The sequence below is a fragment of the Lissotriton vulgaris genome, chromosome 6 (genome assembly GCF_964263255.1).
Source record: "Lissotriton vulgaris chromosome 6, aLisVul1.2, whole genome shotgun sequence".
Classification (NCBI taxonomy): Eukaryota; Metazoa; Chordata; class Amphibia; order Caudata; family Salamandridae; genus Lissotriton; species Lissotriton vulgaris.
Window position 1 is genome coordinate 490,845,882 of NC_141694.1, and position 17,020 is coordinate 490,862,901.

The 17,020-nt window shown below is 45.6% G+C and overlaps 1 protein-coding gene across 13 annotated transcripts in view; it reads left to right on the plus strand.

The window, feature by feature from the left end:
- The window catches only part of RIMS1 (regulating synaptic membrane exocytosis 1), a 1,970,833-nt gene that overhangs the window by 909,120 nt on the left and 1,044,693 nt on the right, over positions 1-17,020 (plus strand). For all 13 annotated transcript variants that reach the window (XM_086926498.1, XM_086926484.1, XM_086926488.1 and 10 more), the window contains one exon: positions 3,600-3,699. In XM_086926498.1, the coding sequence (XP_086782624.1) occupies positions 3,600-3,699 (100 nt within the window). The remainder of the gene's footprint in view (positions 1-3,599; positions 3,700-17,020) is intronic.

The following is a 17,020-nucleotide window of genomic DNA, read 5'->3' on the forward strand; positions in this document are numbered from 1 at the left end:
CCAAGCCATGAGTCGAGTGCTATCCCCCCAGCTGCAATTCCAATAAATAACATATTAAGGTAGGAGGACCATATCAAAGGTTCAGATTTATATAAGTCCCCGGGTATTTTATCGGGTCCTGGGGCTTTAGCAGATTTCTGCGAATCAATCGCTCTAATTGTTTCGCCTAAGCTAAAGATGATAGGAGGAGTGGGATCTAGTATAGGCCATGCATTTAGAAAGCTAGTGCTATCAGGGACCTGGGAGTCACCCGAAGCATAAAGCATTGTAAATGAGATACCCATTTATCCGGGGGAATATTATATTGAGCGCCGGCCCAGAGGATGCGGAAAATCCGTTGCGGACCCACCAAAGACCCACCGCCACATTAGGATCGCTGGTGGGTCCTGGTTTCAGTCCGCTGCTTTTCCGCCGCGGTTGGCTTACAACCACGGCGGAAAAGCTCTAATATGGTGGCGGTGTCTCTCAGACACCGCCAGCCATATTAGGATGGGTTTTAAAAAATGCTTTTCCGCAGCGGGTTTTCCGCCGTGGAAAAGCATGTGGAACTTCACTGCAGGGGCCCGTTGCGGGCCCCCTGGGTGAAGGGGGTGGGGGGTGCACATGGGGGATACCTATGGTACCCCCCTGCATTTGTATGCAGAAATCGTCAGGCACCGCACGGTGCCTGCCGCTTTCTGCATACAAATGCAATGTATGCATTTTTACCATTGCGGCGGGTGCAGCTTGAAGCCGCACCCACCGCAATGGTAAAAATAGAGGATGTGACCGCCGGGGTGGCGGTCACATCCTAATTTCACAGGAGGGAACTCCGCAGGCCATGCGGAGGTTCCCTCCTACTCTGGGGTCGCGGATGGACGCAAGTCCATCCGCGATCCTAATGGGCCCCTTAGTTTGGGTAACAACGTGCCAAAATAGTCTAATGTCATTCTTTTTCCCGGCATCCAAAATATCTTGCCATAAGTTATTATTCCAATTCCTCCTGGCTTTAATCAAGATAGATTGGTAGTGAGATCTTGCTACTTTAACATTAATACTATTTCCCTCTATTATAGCCTTCCTCAGTAATGGTGGCTTTCTGTTACAGTGATATCCACCTATGCTAAGAAGAGAGAGAGCGAGTAAGGAAAGAAAAGAGCATTCTGCAGGAAGAAGGAAGCAGAGTGGAAAAGGCCAGAAAGCCAGGCTTTCTCTTCTCAGTCCCATTCCCCTTTACCCAGATGGGGTTCGCATGGTCACTAGTTTTTAGAGTTGGTGGCTGTGGGAAAACCAGAGTTGCAATCTGGAAAATCTAATCATTCTGCTCCTGGGAGTGTCTGCATAGTGAGTAACAACGAACCTTGAAAGATAGAACTGCCGTCAGCAAACCTATTATGAAAAAAGAAATTTTAATTGCAATTAAATGAATTACCAGCTAGGCTCCCAGTCGACTTCAATAAAACCATGTTGCCCACAATTTTTTCTCCCCTGAAAGCAGACCTGCAACACTTTGCCATCATAAGTTAAGTTGAAGTTACAGCTGCGGAAGCAACAATATTCACCATCCCGGAAGGCGGTAAAGACCATAGTAACCCAAGTGACCCAAAAAACTACGGAGCGAACTCCTTAATTAATATGGAAGTTAACATTTATGCAAACATCTTGGCAAAACACCTGGAACCAATCATTATTAAGATGGTACAAAGATCTAATTTGGGCTTCTTTAAAGGTAGCAACAACACATGCGCCTTTTTCATATATTTGAAAGAGCCCACCTTGTTACCTCCCCTGCATGTGCCAAAGCTCTTCAATAAGGTAACATGCCCGTTTCTAAAAGCTGTCCTGTACCATTGGCATTGTAAAGGTTAATGACAGTAGCTTAAACTCGCGTAAATGCGAGATCTATTGCATTGCAAATGTTTGTTTAACTTAGCGCAGCTTGGTTTCTTTTTTTTCACTTTAACACTGAGCACGATGTCTTTGAAGCGAGCACGCGCTGAGCGTTAAAGTTAAAAAATAAATAAAGAAACTGAGCGTGATGTTCTTGAAGCAGCGCGTGCTCAATTTTAAATTAAAAAAATAAATAAACAGAGCTCGTGTCTCTGAAGCGGGCTTCGCGCTCACTATGAAAGCTAAAAATAAGTAAATTTAACGGAGCGAGGTGTCCCATAAGTGGACACCGCGCTCAGCAGGAAAAATAAATTAAATTAAAATTGAAAATGATCGCGGTGTCCCTAAAGCGGGCCCCACGATCATTATGCATATTCCCCAAAAAGCAGCTGCCATTGTCCCCATCGGTGCCAATAACAAAAATAGTGCTCACCCCCAGAGAAAGCAGGCCGTGTAACCAGCAAAGTAAAAGGTCCCGTCGTTATGGGCCGTATCAAATGGAGACAAAGCGGTACCAAGGCGGGACTAACAAGCCCATTTACGAATCAGAAGCCACCATTTAAGAAGGACAATGACACAAGGCCAATGACAAATATGGGCGGAGAGTTTGAGATGCTTCAACAACATACCCTAATACAGCATGCCTAGCAGAGTGAGCAGTGCATGCGCTCTGCCAACAGGCTTGACCTAAAAATGGTTATGACTGGTTATGCTGCTCCTAAAGCCAGGAGTGAGAATGGCTTTATATCGGATGTCTTCTCTCTTCAAAAGGGAACATTCCAAGAGTGTGCTCTTTCTCCTCTGTTTCTGAATTTTTGTCCATTGATCCCCTTATACAGCTATTACATGATTCCACTTATATCCAGGGCTTCTGTTTTGATGCTGTCCAGCTTAATACAGCAGCGTATTCCAACAACACTCTTGTTTTCTGAAAATGTTGATTCCATCATCCTCACGATGTTAGAAATCATACAGTGCCTCTCCAAAGTTTTAAGATATAGTATAAACAGAGATAAGCCTGAAGTCCTCCTTTCAAATGTATATTGTCTCCCCCCATATCTGGGCAGTTCAGGACTTCACTGGTAGCCCCGCCAAATTAAATACGTTGATGTATGTTTCTCCAAAGACCGGACATCCTCTGTAGAGCTGAATGAAAATAAAACTTACAAAAATAAATAATATGTTTGAGGCATAGCTCCCTAAACATAGCTCCTGGTGTGGTCGGATGGAAACTTTCAAAATGATACACACATACAAAGATCTTTGTGCAGGTGGCGAAGATCTCAACACAGAAAAGATAGAATTGGAGTAGGTGGAGGTTTGGAGATATAGGTTTCTGAATAAAATTTTGTAGTACGTGAGTAGTACTGCTGTAGAACTACTTCATGGACTACAAAATGCAGTTTCTGACTAGTCCCTGATATTGTCATCTGTATATTTCTGATTTAACTGAAAGCTATTTGTGTACATTTCACTGATACTTTGCACTTTTTCAATTTACCAGATGCTAAAAAAAATTGTTAAGTAAAGTGATCAAATAAATAATACTGATGATTGTTTTTTCTTGATAACGAAGTTTTATTTTGGTTAAGGGGGATAAATGAGTCTACTGTCCTCCCTCTAACTGAAAGTTGTGGAAAACTATCACAGAACTGTTAGTTCATGCTTAATAAATTCGTATGTCTTCTCTGCTTTTTTGCTAGGAAAGTCACGATTTTGTATTTTTTTAGGTTGTTGGTGGAAAAATGACAGACACAGGACGACTTGGTGCCTTCATCACGAAAGTGAAAAAAGGTAGCCTAGCTGATGTTGTTGGACACTTACGAGCAGGTAAAAACACGAATAAGGGGTCATTTAAATGACGTGGTTAATGCATGTTTGATTTAGCCAGATCTGTTACATACAGTACGGTGTCGCTTCTAATAGTAATGGACTGTGAAATATTTATGTATTTTTGCTTTGTTTATATTCTTTGAACCACGATTCAGTTTTGCCTGTCTTTTGGCTTATTTTTATTTTTCAATTTAACCTTTTAATTAAACTTAAGAAATTGTTCGATTTCCTTTCAGCTCAAGGGTGACTGTCAACAACGAGCAACAGCGAGCTAAATAGGCACGCATTGAACCTGCCTGTAGGCCATTGCTCAGTAGTCTGTGCTGATACATTGTTAGCGCATATTCTGACTACAGGATCTGTTCTAATATAGTCATTGTTGTTGCCATTCTCCAGGCAGTGGCGGCTGCCTGGAAAAAGGGGCTGGTGAGGTGCAGGGGACGTCGCGCAATGAACGGACCACGCAGTGTTAAGCGTTAAAGGCCATTTATTAGACTAGGCTGCGTAGCTTAACATAAGAACCAAAACATCAACATTAAATACCATGAAACCCATATCAACACCTCACGCCTCACACGCTTCACCCTCTCTGCATCATAACTCGAACCACTACATGCCCCATACCGTACCTCATTCATATCCACCAATCACCTGTCATCCTACCCCGATCCTTGTGACATTCCAGTCATGCCTTTAGCTCCCACACCATTCAAAACTTTCCCCCAAGGGATGGGTGTGCCCGCTCTTAACCCCCCTATCCCTCCAAAGTACCGCCAACCAGGGAACCCCCTGTAGGGTGGTTCACTGCCCCACCCCACCCCGCAGGTCGGAGTTCCGCTTGCAACCAACACCCATCCGCACTCACCCCGTCCTGCAACACCATATCCCCTCATTCCACAGTCTGCTGACCACATCTCTCATCTCCATCATATAATACGCATTCCCCAAACGAGACAGATGCACACCGTCGTCCCTGAACTGTAAGGGTTCCTCCAGTCGAATGCCCCCATGCGAGATCACCTTTATGTCCTTGTCCCCGCCAATAAAGTATCATCGCCCTGTTGAGCTTTCTCCTCGCTTTTTCAATTACCCCGTGCTTCATTGCTCCCCTCCAAACTTTTCTGGGTACAAATTCAGTCCAGGCTATGCAAGTCCCTGCAAGCCTCGTATTGAGTACCTCCAAGTCCCTTTGCATCAGCTGCAGAAACGCCAAACCAGACAGCTGCACCAAATCATTTCCCCCCAAATGTATTATCAACAGGTTCGGGCATCCTTTTTGCGGAACCATGTTTGCGAGCCAAGGCAATAGTGCCCCCATCTCATCCCTCCTTTACCCCACCAGTGCAGCTCATGCTGATGTCATTTCAGTCCCAGGTTACGGCCGTACACCTGCTGTTCCGCGTACTTGGACGCCCAATGCACAAAGGAATGCCCCACAATACAGGTGACCGTCTTGGCCCCTGGGCCGCCCACGCAACCTACGAAAGAAAGAAATGTTGGAACAAACTAAAACCAAATTACCCAGCAGCAGACCTCCTGCACACCCCATTCACTTACGGACATACCTCTCACAACAACGCAACTTCCATCTCCCAATCTGCCTAATCCTGTCCCATGACCACCCCAAACGGGCCACAGCTGTCGCGGCCCCAATACGGAAGGAGTGAGTCCCAAAACCAGCCGGCTCCAGCCGCCGCAAAGCCATGTGCAACACTGCCAACAACTGACCAGCCGTCACCCGGGACCTCGACTCATGGCAGAAAATTTCCCCACGCACCTCCCGCGAGGCCACCACGAACATCTGCCATTCAGCCACTGGGCACACGCCCCCCCACCCACTTCACTCAGCCACACCCATTTACCCCGACTCAACTGATCAGTAGGTCCTTCTCCTACCTCGCCGCCAAGACATGGAACTCCCTCCCCACCCACCTCCGCCTGACCCAGGACCACCTCGCCTTCAGGAAGCAACTCAAGACCTGGTTGTTCGAGCAGTAGCAGACCCCCCCCCCCCACCCCCCAGCGCGTTGAGACCCTCTGGGTAAGTAGTGTGCTATATAAATACGATGATTGATTGATTGATTGACGGCACAACTGACCTGCTGACGGAGGCCCATACGGAACATGCGTGCCTTCTGGAGCGACTGTGCAGCCTCAACTATGCTGCGCACTCGGCACGGACCCACCACCTAAGCGATAGACTCGACAAATTATTGGCCTGGCTGATATCACAGGCTGACCGAGTAGCCCCGGTGGCGGCAATACATGTAGACGGACAGGGACTAGTATACTCCCAACGCCACATTCATGAGGCGTTCTCGTCTCATTATGGTGCCTTGTACCACTCCCGACTTCGTGATCCCAGTCCTGATTTGGCGGAATACCTCTCCCCCCTCCAGATGCCGCAACTTACAGTTGCACAACAGGATGACCTGGGACCTTGCTCGAGCCAGAGGAGCTACGGGAATCCATATTTAATCTGTCCAATGGTAAATCTCCTGGCCCCGATGGGTTACCGGCTGAGTTTTACAAGGCTGGTTCGGACACTCTCATTCCGGAACTCCTGAAAGTGTACAACGTGGCTGCAGAAGACTCCTCTCTCCCACCCACGCTAAACGAGGCAAACCTGATCTCCATCCCCAAGCCAGGAAGAGATGCCACACGAGTGGGCTCGTATCGACCCCTAGCACTCCTAAATACTGATTATAAAATACTGGCCTCCACCCTGGCTCGGAGACTGGCCCCCCTGGTGCCACTCTTGATACATCATGACCAGAACGGCTTTGTACCGGCGCGCTACACATCTTACAATATCCGTCGCCTTTTCTGAGTACAGGAATATGCTGTTCGGCACTGGCCACGAGCGGGGTGCCTGGTATTGGACCTCAAGAAGGCGTTTGATTCCGTGGAATGGCCGTATCTAAAGGCGGTAATGAAAAAATACGACCTGGGGGACGGATATGAGACTATGGTCAACATGCTGTACTGCAGACCTACGGTCCGAGTCCGCACCGGGCGATTGCTGTCAGTCACTATTCATGTGCGGAGAGGCACCAGACAGGGCTGCCCCCTGTCACCCTTGCTTTTCTCATTGGCCATGGAGCCCCTGGCCACGATCCTCAGGACCCAAGGACAGGAGTTGGGAATCCCGATGGCAGATGGGCTGCATGTGGTCTCGCTTTATGCAGACGACTTGCTGCTATATGTCAAAGATCTGACCAATGTCCCGGAGTCTCTTACGGACATTTTCCAGACCTTCGAGGATATGGCAGGGCTACGAGTCAACTGGTCTAAGTCAGGAGCCTACTCCTTCAGCCCGGATACGCCGGAGATCGACATCCACATTGGCGGAGAGAGGCTGCAATGGCACCCCACCACATTCCGATATCTGGGTATCCATATCTACAGGACCCCAGTAGACATCCTAGAGGGGAACCTGCTACGGGCGATTGCCTCCATCCGAGCCCAAATTGGCTTTTGGAAGACCCTACCCCTGAATGTGCCTAGCCGGGTGGCACTGACCAAAATGATAGTCTTGCCAAGACTACTATACTACTTTGCCAACGTCCCAACGTATGTGCCCAACAAAGTGTTTCGAGAACTGGAAGTCTTACTTCGTAGCCTTGTCTGGAACACGGATCGGCCCCGAGTAGTGCTGGCTAAATTGTACATGACCATCGAATCGGGAGGCTCGGTGGTTCCCAATATGGAACTATACTACCTAGCAGCGCAGCTGCAATGGGTGTCTGGATGGCTCTGTGGCAAAAACTTGGGGGATACCGCTTCAGACACTACTGTCTGGACCCAAACGCAAATATGCACATTATTCCACTCTTTTACCCGCTCCCCCTGCCCTACACAACTACATCTGGCGGTAGCACGCAGATTCTTTCTGCAATGCCTACGGCTTACCCGTACCACAAAGCCGTATGCCCCGGTGCTCCCTCTCCTGGGCACTCCTGGAACAGCGGGGGTGCTGTCGGAAGCTCTTTTGGCCAGCTGGACACGCGCTGGACTAGAATCCCTAGGTGATCTCTATGAAGATGGCACGCTACTCTCTTTTGCGGATCTCACCGCTAAGACAGATCTCCCTGAGGGACAATTTCTATCACATGCATCCTTCATCCACACACTGACCACCTCCTGGGGTGACATATCGGAGGAGCTGCCGATGCACTATTTTATGCAATACCTGCATGTCATGGGTAACGGCTTGCACATTATACACTGGCTGGCACAGGCCCTGCTGATACACACGCAACCTTCCACACTGCCACTCAGAGAAAAGTGGGCGACCGACAGAGGGAGGAACTGGTCTTACAGGAATTTGGCAATGATACTGAATGGACCGACTAATATCCCGCGCAACCCCCGTTTCAAGCTTATCCAATTCTATATTTTACACCGAGCCTACCTCACACCTGCCAAGATAAACAGATACTTCTCGGTCACTGACACAGCTTGCCAACGATGCTCTCTGGTAGGGGCGGATCTTCTACACATGCTTTGGCACTGCTCTGCCAAACAGATGTACTGGGACGAGGCCACGACATTGCTCACGCAATGCACGGACGAACATGTGCCACGGACGTGGGAAGCCTGTATTTTGGGGCTCTATAAACGCACGAAACTCACCAAAGTGCAAGCGAGGTTCTGGGATATGGGATTAATCACAGCTAAACGCTTACTAAATAAGCACTGGAAGGCCAACGCACCCCCCCACACCAGACATTGGCATACATCCTTTACTAATTGGGCACGGGCAGAAGGTACGGTGCTCCTCCGAAAGGAAACTGTAGGACTCTAGAAATTCCCAATTGCACAGCTCTGGGGTGATCTCCTTACGTCCTTCCAACGTGCCTGCCAGGAACAGGGGATAACTTGAGCTAATATGACCCTACACCGCAACTAAGACGAGGAACACTGCGGACACCTCGCAGCGTTGCCCCAATAGTCACTGGCGCCTCCACCCCCCCTGGACTTACATAGCACCGAACCCGCGCTCGTCTGATCATTCCTGTTCACTTATCACGCGTGCCCCGCCACAGATAGCGGTCAGATACGTCTGGCGCGTCAGTTGATGTCCCCTGCTTGACAGATCCTGATCATATCCTTCGGTGAAGGACCCCTCCAACAGCAGCAATCTGGAACAATCAACCACATGCCTCCACTCTGGCCCCCCGCGCTGTCCTCCCACACCCTGCCCCGGAACCACAGAGACCCCTCACTAAGGCTGCAACTACCCCCCCCTCCCCCTCCCCCCCCCCCCCATACTGCGCCTATGGACAAAACTGATCCCTTACCCTCCCTTCCCTAGTTCTTTTATTATTGTGTTAGATTTGGTAATGGTTTGTTTAATGGTCACGTTCCTTGACCAAACCCTTTATGGGTGCAGACGAAGATCTAACACGCTGTGACTATGTTGTGAAACGACATGCGCCTATAGTTGCGTTACATCTCTGATGCCGTGACATGCCACAACACAACGCATGCATGGGACGTAAATAATACCTGGGATAATTGCACTGAGACACAGGCCGGGCGAGCCCGCAAGCGGGTCTCCGCCTCTGGCAATCATACATATATCATAGACACAGGAGGGTTCAACTCACACTGAGATAACAACCACTTGAGACTCCGCTGGGGAGACCATCGCCTGGCGTCGTCGACTATGCATGACTAACATTTTGCGTTAGTGAGCTATACCACTATACGATAATCTGCGACATAATGGCATCACAGGCGCAAGTACTTTGATACCTTTCTTCTCAGTCCGCACGTTACCTGATAATTGCAGCTGCTGTTAAATTGTGTTCTGGACTTGAATTGTAGCTCCTGCAGTACAGATGCTAGATAGACGGTGATGTGATCAACCCGACAATAAAAAACTACAAAACCTGTAGACCTCACAGTTACAGCACTGTACACTGAATTATATCTCCGTACTCATCCTGAACTACACCACTGGACCCCCGGGTTGCCGGCTTATTGGCTGTGTTACATCACCAGTATTACATCTACATGTTTATCATTGATGCCGGCACCTGAGGGCAGCAGGCTACGCGACATGTATAACTGTGTATTCTTGGTTTATGTGCACAATAAAGGTCTTTAAAAATAAAAATAAAAAAACTAATAAGTATGTTGCACTGCACCTGCATCCACCCGCCAAAATGCTAAAGCTAATCAGAAGGTGTAGTGTGGTCACATCAAATCCAACTCAAAGGAACCTACGATATGCTGCTCCACACTTTGTCAATGCATAATACTCTAGAAAAGGCAAGCACCATACAAGACATACCAGTGATCGCAGGTTGCAGAAAATGACTTTTAGAAAACATAAGCCAAGCAGACAAATCATAAGGCCCTCACAGCACTCTCAAAAACAGCCAGTACTACTAATCTTCGGTTCTGGAGCAGCGTGCTACTCATTGTAAAACACTGCAGTGCCTTGTCAGGAGAGTTGTAATTGAGATATATAAGCAATTACAACACAATTTACAGGCAGCTACAGAAGCATGTTGATTAGAAATGCTGTACATAAGAATAATTAAGGGCTAGTAGGAAAAGCACTACTCAAACGTGCACACAGTGCTTGCAAAGACAAACGGGAAATCCATTGGACAAGGAGCAAACTCAAATAGATCTGTTCTGATAAACACGTATACTCCTTGGCTACACTGAAAACATGCCAACCCTCATATAACTATGCCCTTCATAAAATTTCAACCAACATCAATACTCCAAAGTCTGGTCTGCACGAATACCCACGGCCACCTTGAAAAGCATATTCTACGGGGTCCACCTCGCTACAAGCACATATCAATGTCAATTAAGTTTTATAACAACACTTAGAAAACTAAGAAGCATCTTACCTTATAGCAGCGTTTGCACACACCCTAAAAGATCTTCATTACAAAAAAAAAGACTTCAAAATGTTCAGTCTGTCCGGCAGCACAAACAAAGAACCCATTAAATTTTGCTCAAATCAACTTTTTTTGAGTTGAAGATGGATCAATGTTGAACAAGCTAAAAAGATGGGCATTTTGTTACAAGGTCTTATACGCTCAAAACACGTTAGTTAGCTCTGTAGACCTAAAAAAAACGATTTTTAAAGCACATCACCCAGGGTTTATTTCTTAACATTTCAATGTACTTCCTTTACCACCTCTTGTTTATTCCCTTCTTATTGAACCAGACGTCAGGACCAACACCACTTTCTGATTTGTATTCAAAGAAGTGCATTACGCATTCAGTAGAGACTTGCACATATGAAAAACATCGGACGTGAAACAAATTATGAAACACTCTTGGAATGAGGAATCAGACTACCGATATCATGATTTACTACAGGTGACCGCATCAGATGTCAGAACACATGGTCAGAACAAAAGGGAAAGTTAACGCAGGCCTTCGAAAATTCAGGGCACTTAGTAAGGGCTAAAGACTGTGTTACATTCAAGTAAAAAATTTACAATCTATGCAAAAAAGATTCACACTTTCCAAAATAACATGGTAGACATTATTTGGGAGGACTCACTGCTCTCTCCCGCCCATCCCTGGTGTACCCTCTATCCAACGCAAAACGTGTTTAATTTAACTATAGCTAAGAGTACATTTTGGGAAAACTGTTGCACTGTGCTAAAATCTCCCCTTGTCACTAACTTTATAAAAGAGGTCTATGCTTATATAGTTGACGATGTTGGGTTTACCTCAACTGACATGGAAATAGATTATAGCTTAAAGAGTCTTGCATTTTATCAAACTAGTTGAATTGAATAAGCATTTGTAGAGCGCATGGTTACCTGGAGGCATCCCAGCGCTAGAGGCGGCAGGAACTAGTTACCAGCATTATGGAAACAAAAAAGTTTTTAAACGTTTCCGAAAGTACAGATGATTGGGCTCGCAACCAATGTCCAGGGGAAGAGTGTTCCACAACCTAGCTGCATTATATGAGAAGAGGCGACCACTAATCCGTGCTTTCCTAATTTTGGGAACAATCAGCATCTGTTTGTTGCTAGACTGAAAAGCTCTGTTAGGGTGATACGGATGATGAAATGAAGAATAGGCGGGCCATTACCTAGCAGTGCCTTATGTGCAATGCATAATGCCTTGAACTGAACTCTCTCCTGAATGGGCAGCCAGTGCAAAATGCCCAGAGCGGTCCTAGCTGACTGTGGTCTGGGAATATTCAGCAGCAGGTGGGCTGCACAATTCTGAAGTTTGAAGTTTCCTGATGGTGATGGCAGGAGCTCCTAAATAAAGGGCGTTGGCGTAATTGAGCTTAGAGAGTATAGGGGCCTGAACCACCATTTTCCTGGTGGGGAAAGGAATCAGGGGGAGAACTTTTCGTAACATTCTCAGCAACCCAAAACAGCTGCCTGCCACCTTCTGAGCTTGTTCTCCAAAATCTAGCTTGTGATCCAGCCAGACCCCTAAACTTTTAATATATTCATTGCATGAGGGAGTAGGTGAGGTACTGGATTTTTCAGAACCGGTACTGATCCGGTAACCCAGCGGTGTCAGGGCAACACCCAAAGACCTCGAGTACTTTCCTGATTCAGACCACAGAAACACGAGTCTTCTAGGTGAAGTCAAAGATCTAATTTATTGGCTGCAACCAAGTAACAAGCGTCCTAGAAGTAAAACAGCATGTATGTTCTCAGGAGACTGCTCAAATTTACAAAGCCTGGCTTCTCCTTTTATACAGTTTTTTAAGCTTCAGGCAAGCATTCTTAGATTTACAGTGCAAACATTCTTGGATTTACAGTGAGCTATTCACATATTTTCATTACAAAAGAAAAAGCATAGTCATGATGACAAGTACACATTTAGTGTGTCCAGTTCGTGATCAATTACCAGGCAAGGCCCAACATTTCCATCAGATATCGGTGTACCCTCAATAAAAACCGGGCTCCTCCTCATCATAAAGCAAAAGAAGAGAAAAGAGCAGGGACAGGTGTGAGCAAGATTTAGGCGGGGGTGTGTGCGATGGGAACAGTTTATGGCCTGTTGTGCTTTGATGCTATCTTGTTCGGCCACTGGGAGAGAAACTGACCAAACAGGTTTGGCTTGAGGCAATGGTTCCAGCTTGCCCAGGTCACAGAAAAGTCAATTAAGGTGTATGTGTCCTTTGATATCGAATTCAGCTGTGGTTACAAGCCTATGTGAAGGGCAATTCACAAAATGGCTGCCAAGCGTAAAATGGAACCCAAGGGTTCGAAAACGAAAATGGCGATTTCGAGGTGAAATCGTTAATTGATTATGGCTTGTGCATAGTGTACTAGCCATTATCGGTCTTTTGACACCAAAATCGTCATGCTACGACAAAGTTTGTTGCACGAATCCAGAATTTTCAGAACTACATAGGGCCAAAGCAGCTAGGCCAAGGTAGACTAAAACTGGGTGAAGGATTGCCTAGTAGCATCAGCTCCGTTTTAGACCCATTGAGTTTCAGAAATAATGCTTCCATCCAAGACGAAACCTCTTTAAAGCAACCTGTTAAATCCGTGCCAGTTTTGTTGAGCTTATTAAAAGAGACAATCAGCTGTGTGTCGTCGGCATATGTAACCATCTGAATGCCGAAGGGTTTGACAATGCCAGCCAAGGGACTCGTATATACATTGAAAAAAGTGGGGCTCAGAGAAGATCCCTGGGGAATCCCACATCTTAGCGGCCTAGCTCCAGAGGCAATTTCATCTTGGAATACCTGAAAGGACCTGTCCTCCAGGAAGCAGCAGAGTCACTCAAGGGCCATGCCCGTCACTCTGGCTTCTCAGAGTCTCTGAGTAAGCAACTGGTGGTTGACTATGTCGAATGCAGCGCTAAGATCCAGAAGCACACAATTTCAGTGCAGCCTCCGTTGTCTAGGATATTTCTAGTTTCCTCAACTACTGCCAGAAGGGCAGTCCTGGTCCCCTGTTGGGGCCTGAAACCATTGTGGGAGGGGTGAAGGCATTTATTGCTTTCCAGAATTGTAGAGAGCCCAGAGTTTACATGCTTTTCAGTAATTTTACTAATACCAGGAAATAAGGATATGGGGCGATAGTTCCCTAACACCTCTGGATTTAAATTTGGTTTCATTAAAAGAGCTTTGACCATTGCTTGCTTCCATACAGGGGGGACCAATCCTGTTGAAAATGTTGCATTGATTGTGACTAGGATAGCGGAGAACACCGTGTCAAATACTAGATTTAAAATGGGGGTAGGAACAATGTCTCTGGGAGAGCCTGACTTCAACTGACTAAGAATACTCAGAATAGTTAGAGTAACATAGAACAAAACAGCAAATCAACAAAAGTTTAGAATCAAAAAGCTATATCAAGATTATTTTAGAAGCATGGTATGTGATGAAAGGTTATTAGTGGCCCACAATTGTTCTCCATCAATGAGTGACGTATATATGAATTTCTGGTGTTTTATAGCCCTTTCATGCTGTCAAGTCCCTGTTGGTAAGTCAAACAGATGCTCTTAAGAATTTGGTTTGTTTTACCTCTTTATACACTTGTTAAATAAGGTTATTTGGATAATTAAATATAGGCCTGATATAATTCACCAACTTTGTATTGAAGAGGGGCAAGAGGGCTTTGTATTGGGACAGGGGAGGTGTACTACAAGCAGGTCACACCAGGAAGTCAGACCTCTGTCCACTTTCCTTTCATCACTACATTCTGATTACAACACGAGCCAAGTTTTGCCAAAACAGAGGTGATCCTCACGCCTTTTCCTCTCATCGCCGCATTCCTCTTTGCATTTGATCTCTTTGGGAACAAGTTTGGTCAAACTAGTGGTTGGTCAAAGTCAAGTGTCCAGTCAAGGGATGGGAGCACACCAGTTCCACAGACTTCAGGCTTTACATCCTACAGTTTTAATACTGAGATTAAAGTCAATTTGAACAGTTAGAATTCAACAAGTCTTCTGCGTAGTGGTGGCAAAGGACATCTCTTGATTGGTCAATGTAAAGCATGGTTGCCAATCACAGGTTCATGGTTTTCAGGTAACAGAGAGACCAGATTCTGAAGATGACTCAGGCCATTGCTCCAGTAACCCTTGTGCAGAGAAATGATGATTTGATTTAATTGTACATGTGACGAGCTTTTGCAGTGTTTTTTTAATGAGATTACGTTCTGATATACCCTAGGAGTATTAACTACTTCTTGTGTGGCAAAGGTCTTATATTTAACCATTTTTTAATAGATCTCTTTGTACACCAATAAAAAGGATCTGCAAATAATCAATTACGACTTTTACAACCCTGATCTATGCATCTCATCTTGAAATGGAACTGAGATAGCTTGATAGTTGAAGATATTACCTTGAAGAAACTACCACTGTACATAACCAGGATGGAATCAATTAAATGGCATCAAATGCCTTAACTTTCTCCAGAGGAGAAACTATGGTATCAGGAATACTTTTCAGTTTTCAAGGCCACTGGAAACCAAAACCAGCCCTGACAAAATGTTCAACTCAGCCCAACACTGCAGGAAGCCGTCATTAGAATGAAGCTATGAGGGCATGATCCGGTCATAGCAGCCCATCTTGTTCAGAGAGCACACCCATAGACTGCAGCCTACAAGGGAAATGCTAGGGTGGCACTAAGCACCGTCTGGCCCGTCTGCATTTAATTTCAGTTTGTTTTCACCATGAGGCAGACAGCAAGAATTCTGTTTTGGCCCCATTAAGACACAACTAATCACTGTTCAGTCATTCCATTTGTAGCAGGTACAGACTAGATGAAATCCATACCTTGCTTGGGAGATTGAAGACGATTCTAGTATTGCCTTTATACGAATGGGGCTACAACTTTAACAGGAATTGATATAAAGACCTGATAGATCTGGAAAGTGTGGCAAATGCCATGAGCCCAGTGCAACCCAAGAATAAACCAGTGGCCAAGCAAAAGAAAGATTCCCTAAGAAGATTCTGCAACCTGTCAAGGAATGGGAAAGGTTTGGGTAGATCACACTATGGTAGCTTAGCCATTTTATGATCAGGGTTCTCATCAACTAAACTCAACAGAAGTGTTGTGGGATCTATAGGAGATTTCATAACAAGGATAATTAGGAATTAGTGCCCTTAAATGCTTCATTCATTTAGAAGGGATGCATAGTACTATGTCACACACTATGCTGAGGTCTTTGATTTTATGCATTTGATAAAGTGATTTTTCCAGAGAGTTGTGAAACAAGAACTGGTTCAACTTAGCCCTTCCATGATCTCTGTTGTAGCACCACTAAAGTAGTTCTGTTTCATCCAAACATGGAAGAGTACATTTCCCTCAAACGCTTACCTGTTGAAGCACCATATATGTTTAACTAACAAAATCAAATAACCTTTAACATTTCACAGTCTGAGTTGTACGTTCTGAAAGACAACAGATGGTAATAATAATAATACTTTATTGTACATGGTTATTTAAAACCTTTACAATGTAGAAAAGAGTTCAGTTGATAAAAGTTAGGTCAAATTCCCATGTATTAAGACAATAATTCCTTCAGTAAAAAACATACTAAGACAGCAGCATCAAAGTTAAAATAAAGTATGATTTCAGTTAGACAGCCTATTTATCATGATAAGATGTGCAGTAAGTTCATTAGTTCATTAGTTCATTAATTGCGTTAATTAAGCAAAAGTGATTAATTATGATGACAGTCGGGCTATCCCTGTTATAGGGGACAGTGTTATTCAGTATATTTCAAAGTGGTTGTTTACTTTCAGCCTTGTCCTTCACCTAGTGAGAATCATGGCTTGGTGGATGGCAACATGAGATTTATGTGAAATTCTGGGGCCTTGGTTTTGGCCCTTCTGCTAGTGTTGGACCGGGAAATGCAGCTATTTATTCATCCTCACCAAATGCCTGGCGCAGGCTCGACCATAGAGCAAGCGCGCTTTTGATCTCATTACTCGAGGGCCTGATGCGATTAACTGTGGTGCGGTGTTCCTGAGCGTTCTCAGCAGATGGTTTGGTGGAAGCTGGGTAGTCCATCTGTTGGGTCCATATCCGCTTGCATCTTAGGTGGGCTGCTAGTATAATTCTCTCTAGGAGCTACTACTGTTTTTCCAGATGGTTAAAGCAGTAATCTGTGGCCTGTCAGATTCCCTGCCTGGGCCATGCTCTCCTAGAGTTGGTTTGTGGACATTTGGAAGTATTTAGACGCCCCTCATGCCAACATAATGCTGCCTACTTCTTTGCCAGTGCCAGCTGTAGCTTGCTCTTTGGGGGTACCGGTGGATTGATCCTCTCGTCCTCGCAGTGCTGCTAGGTTTTTTGGGTATCCTTCAACATTTTGAAACGGGTTTCCGCTGTTTCAAGGAA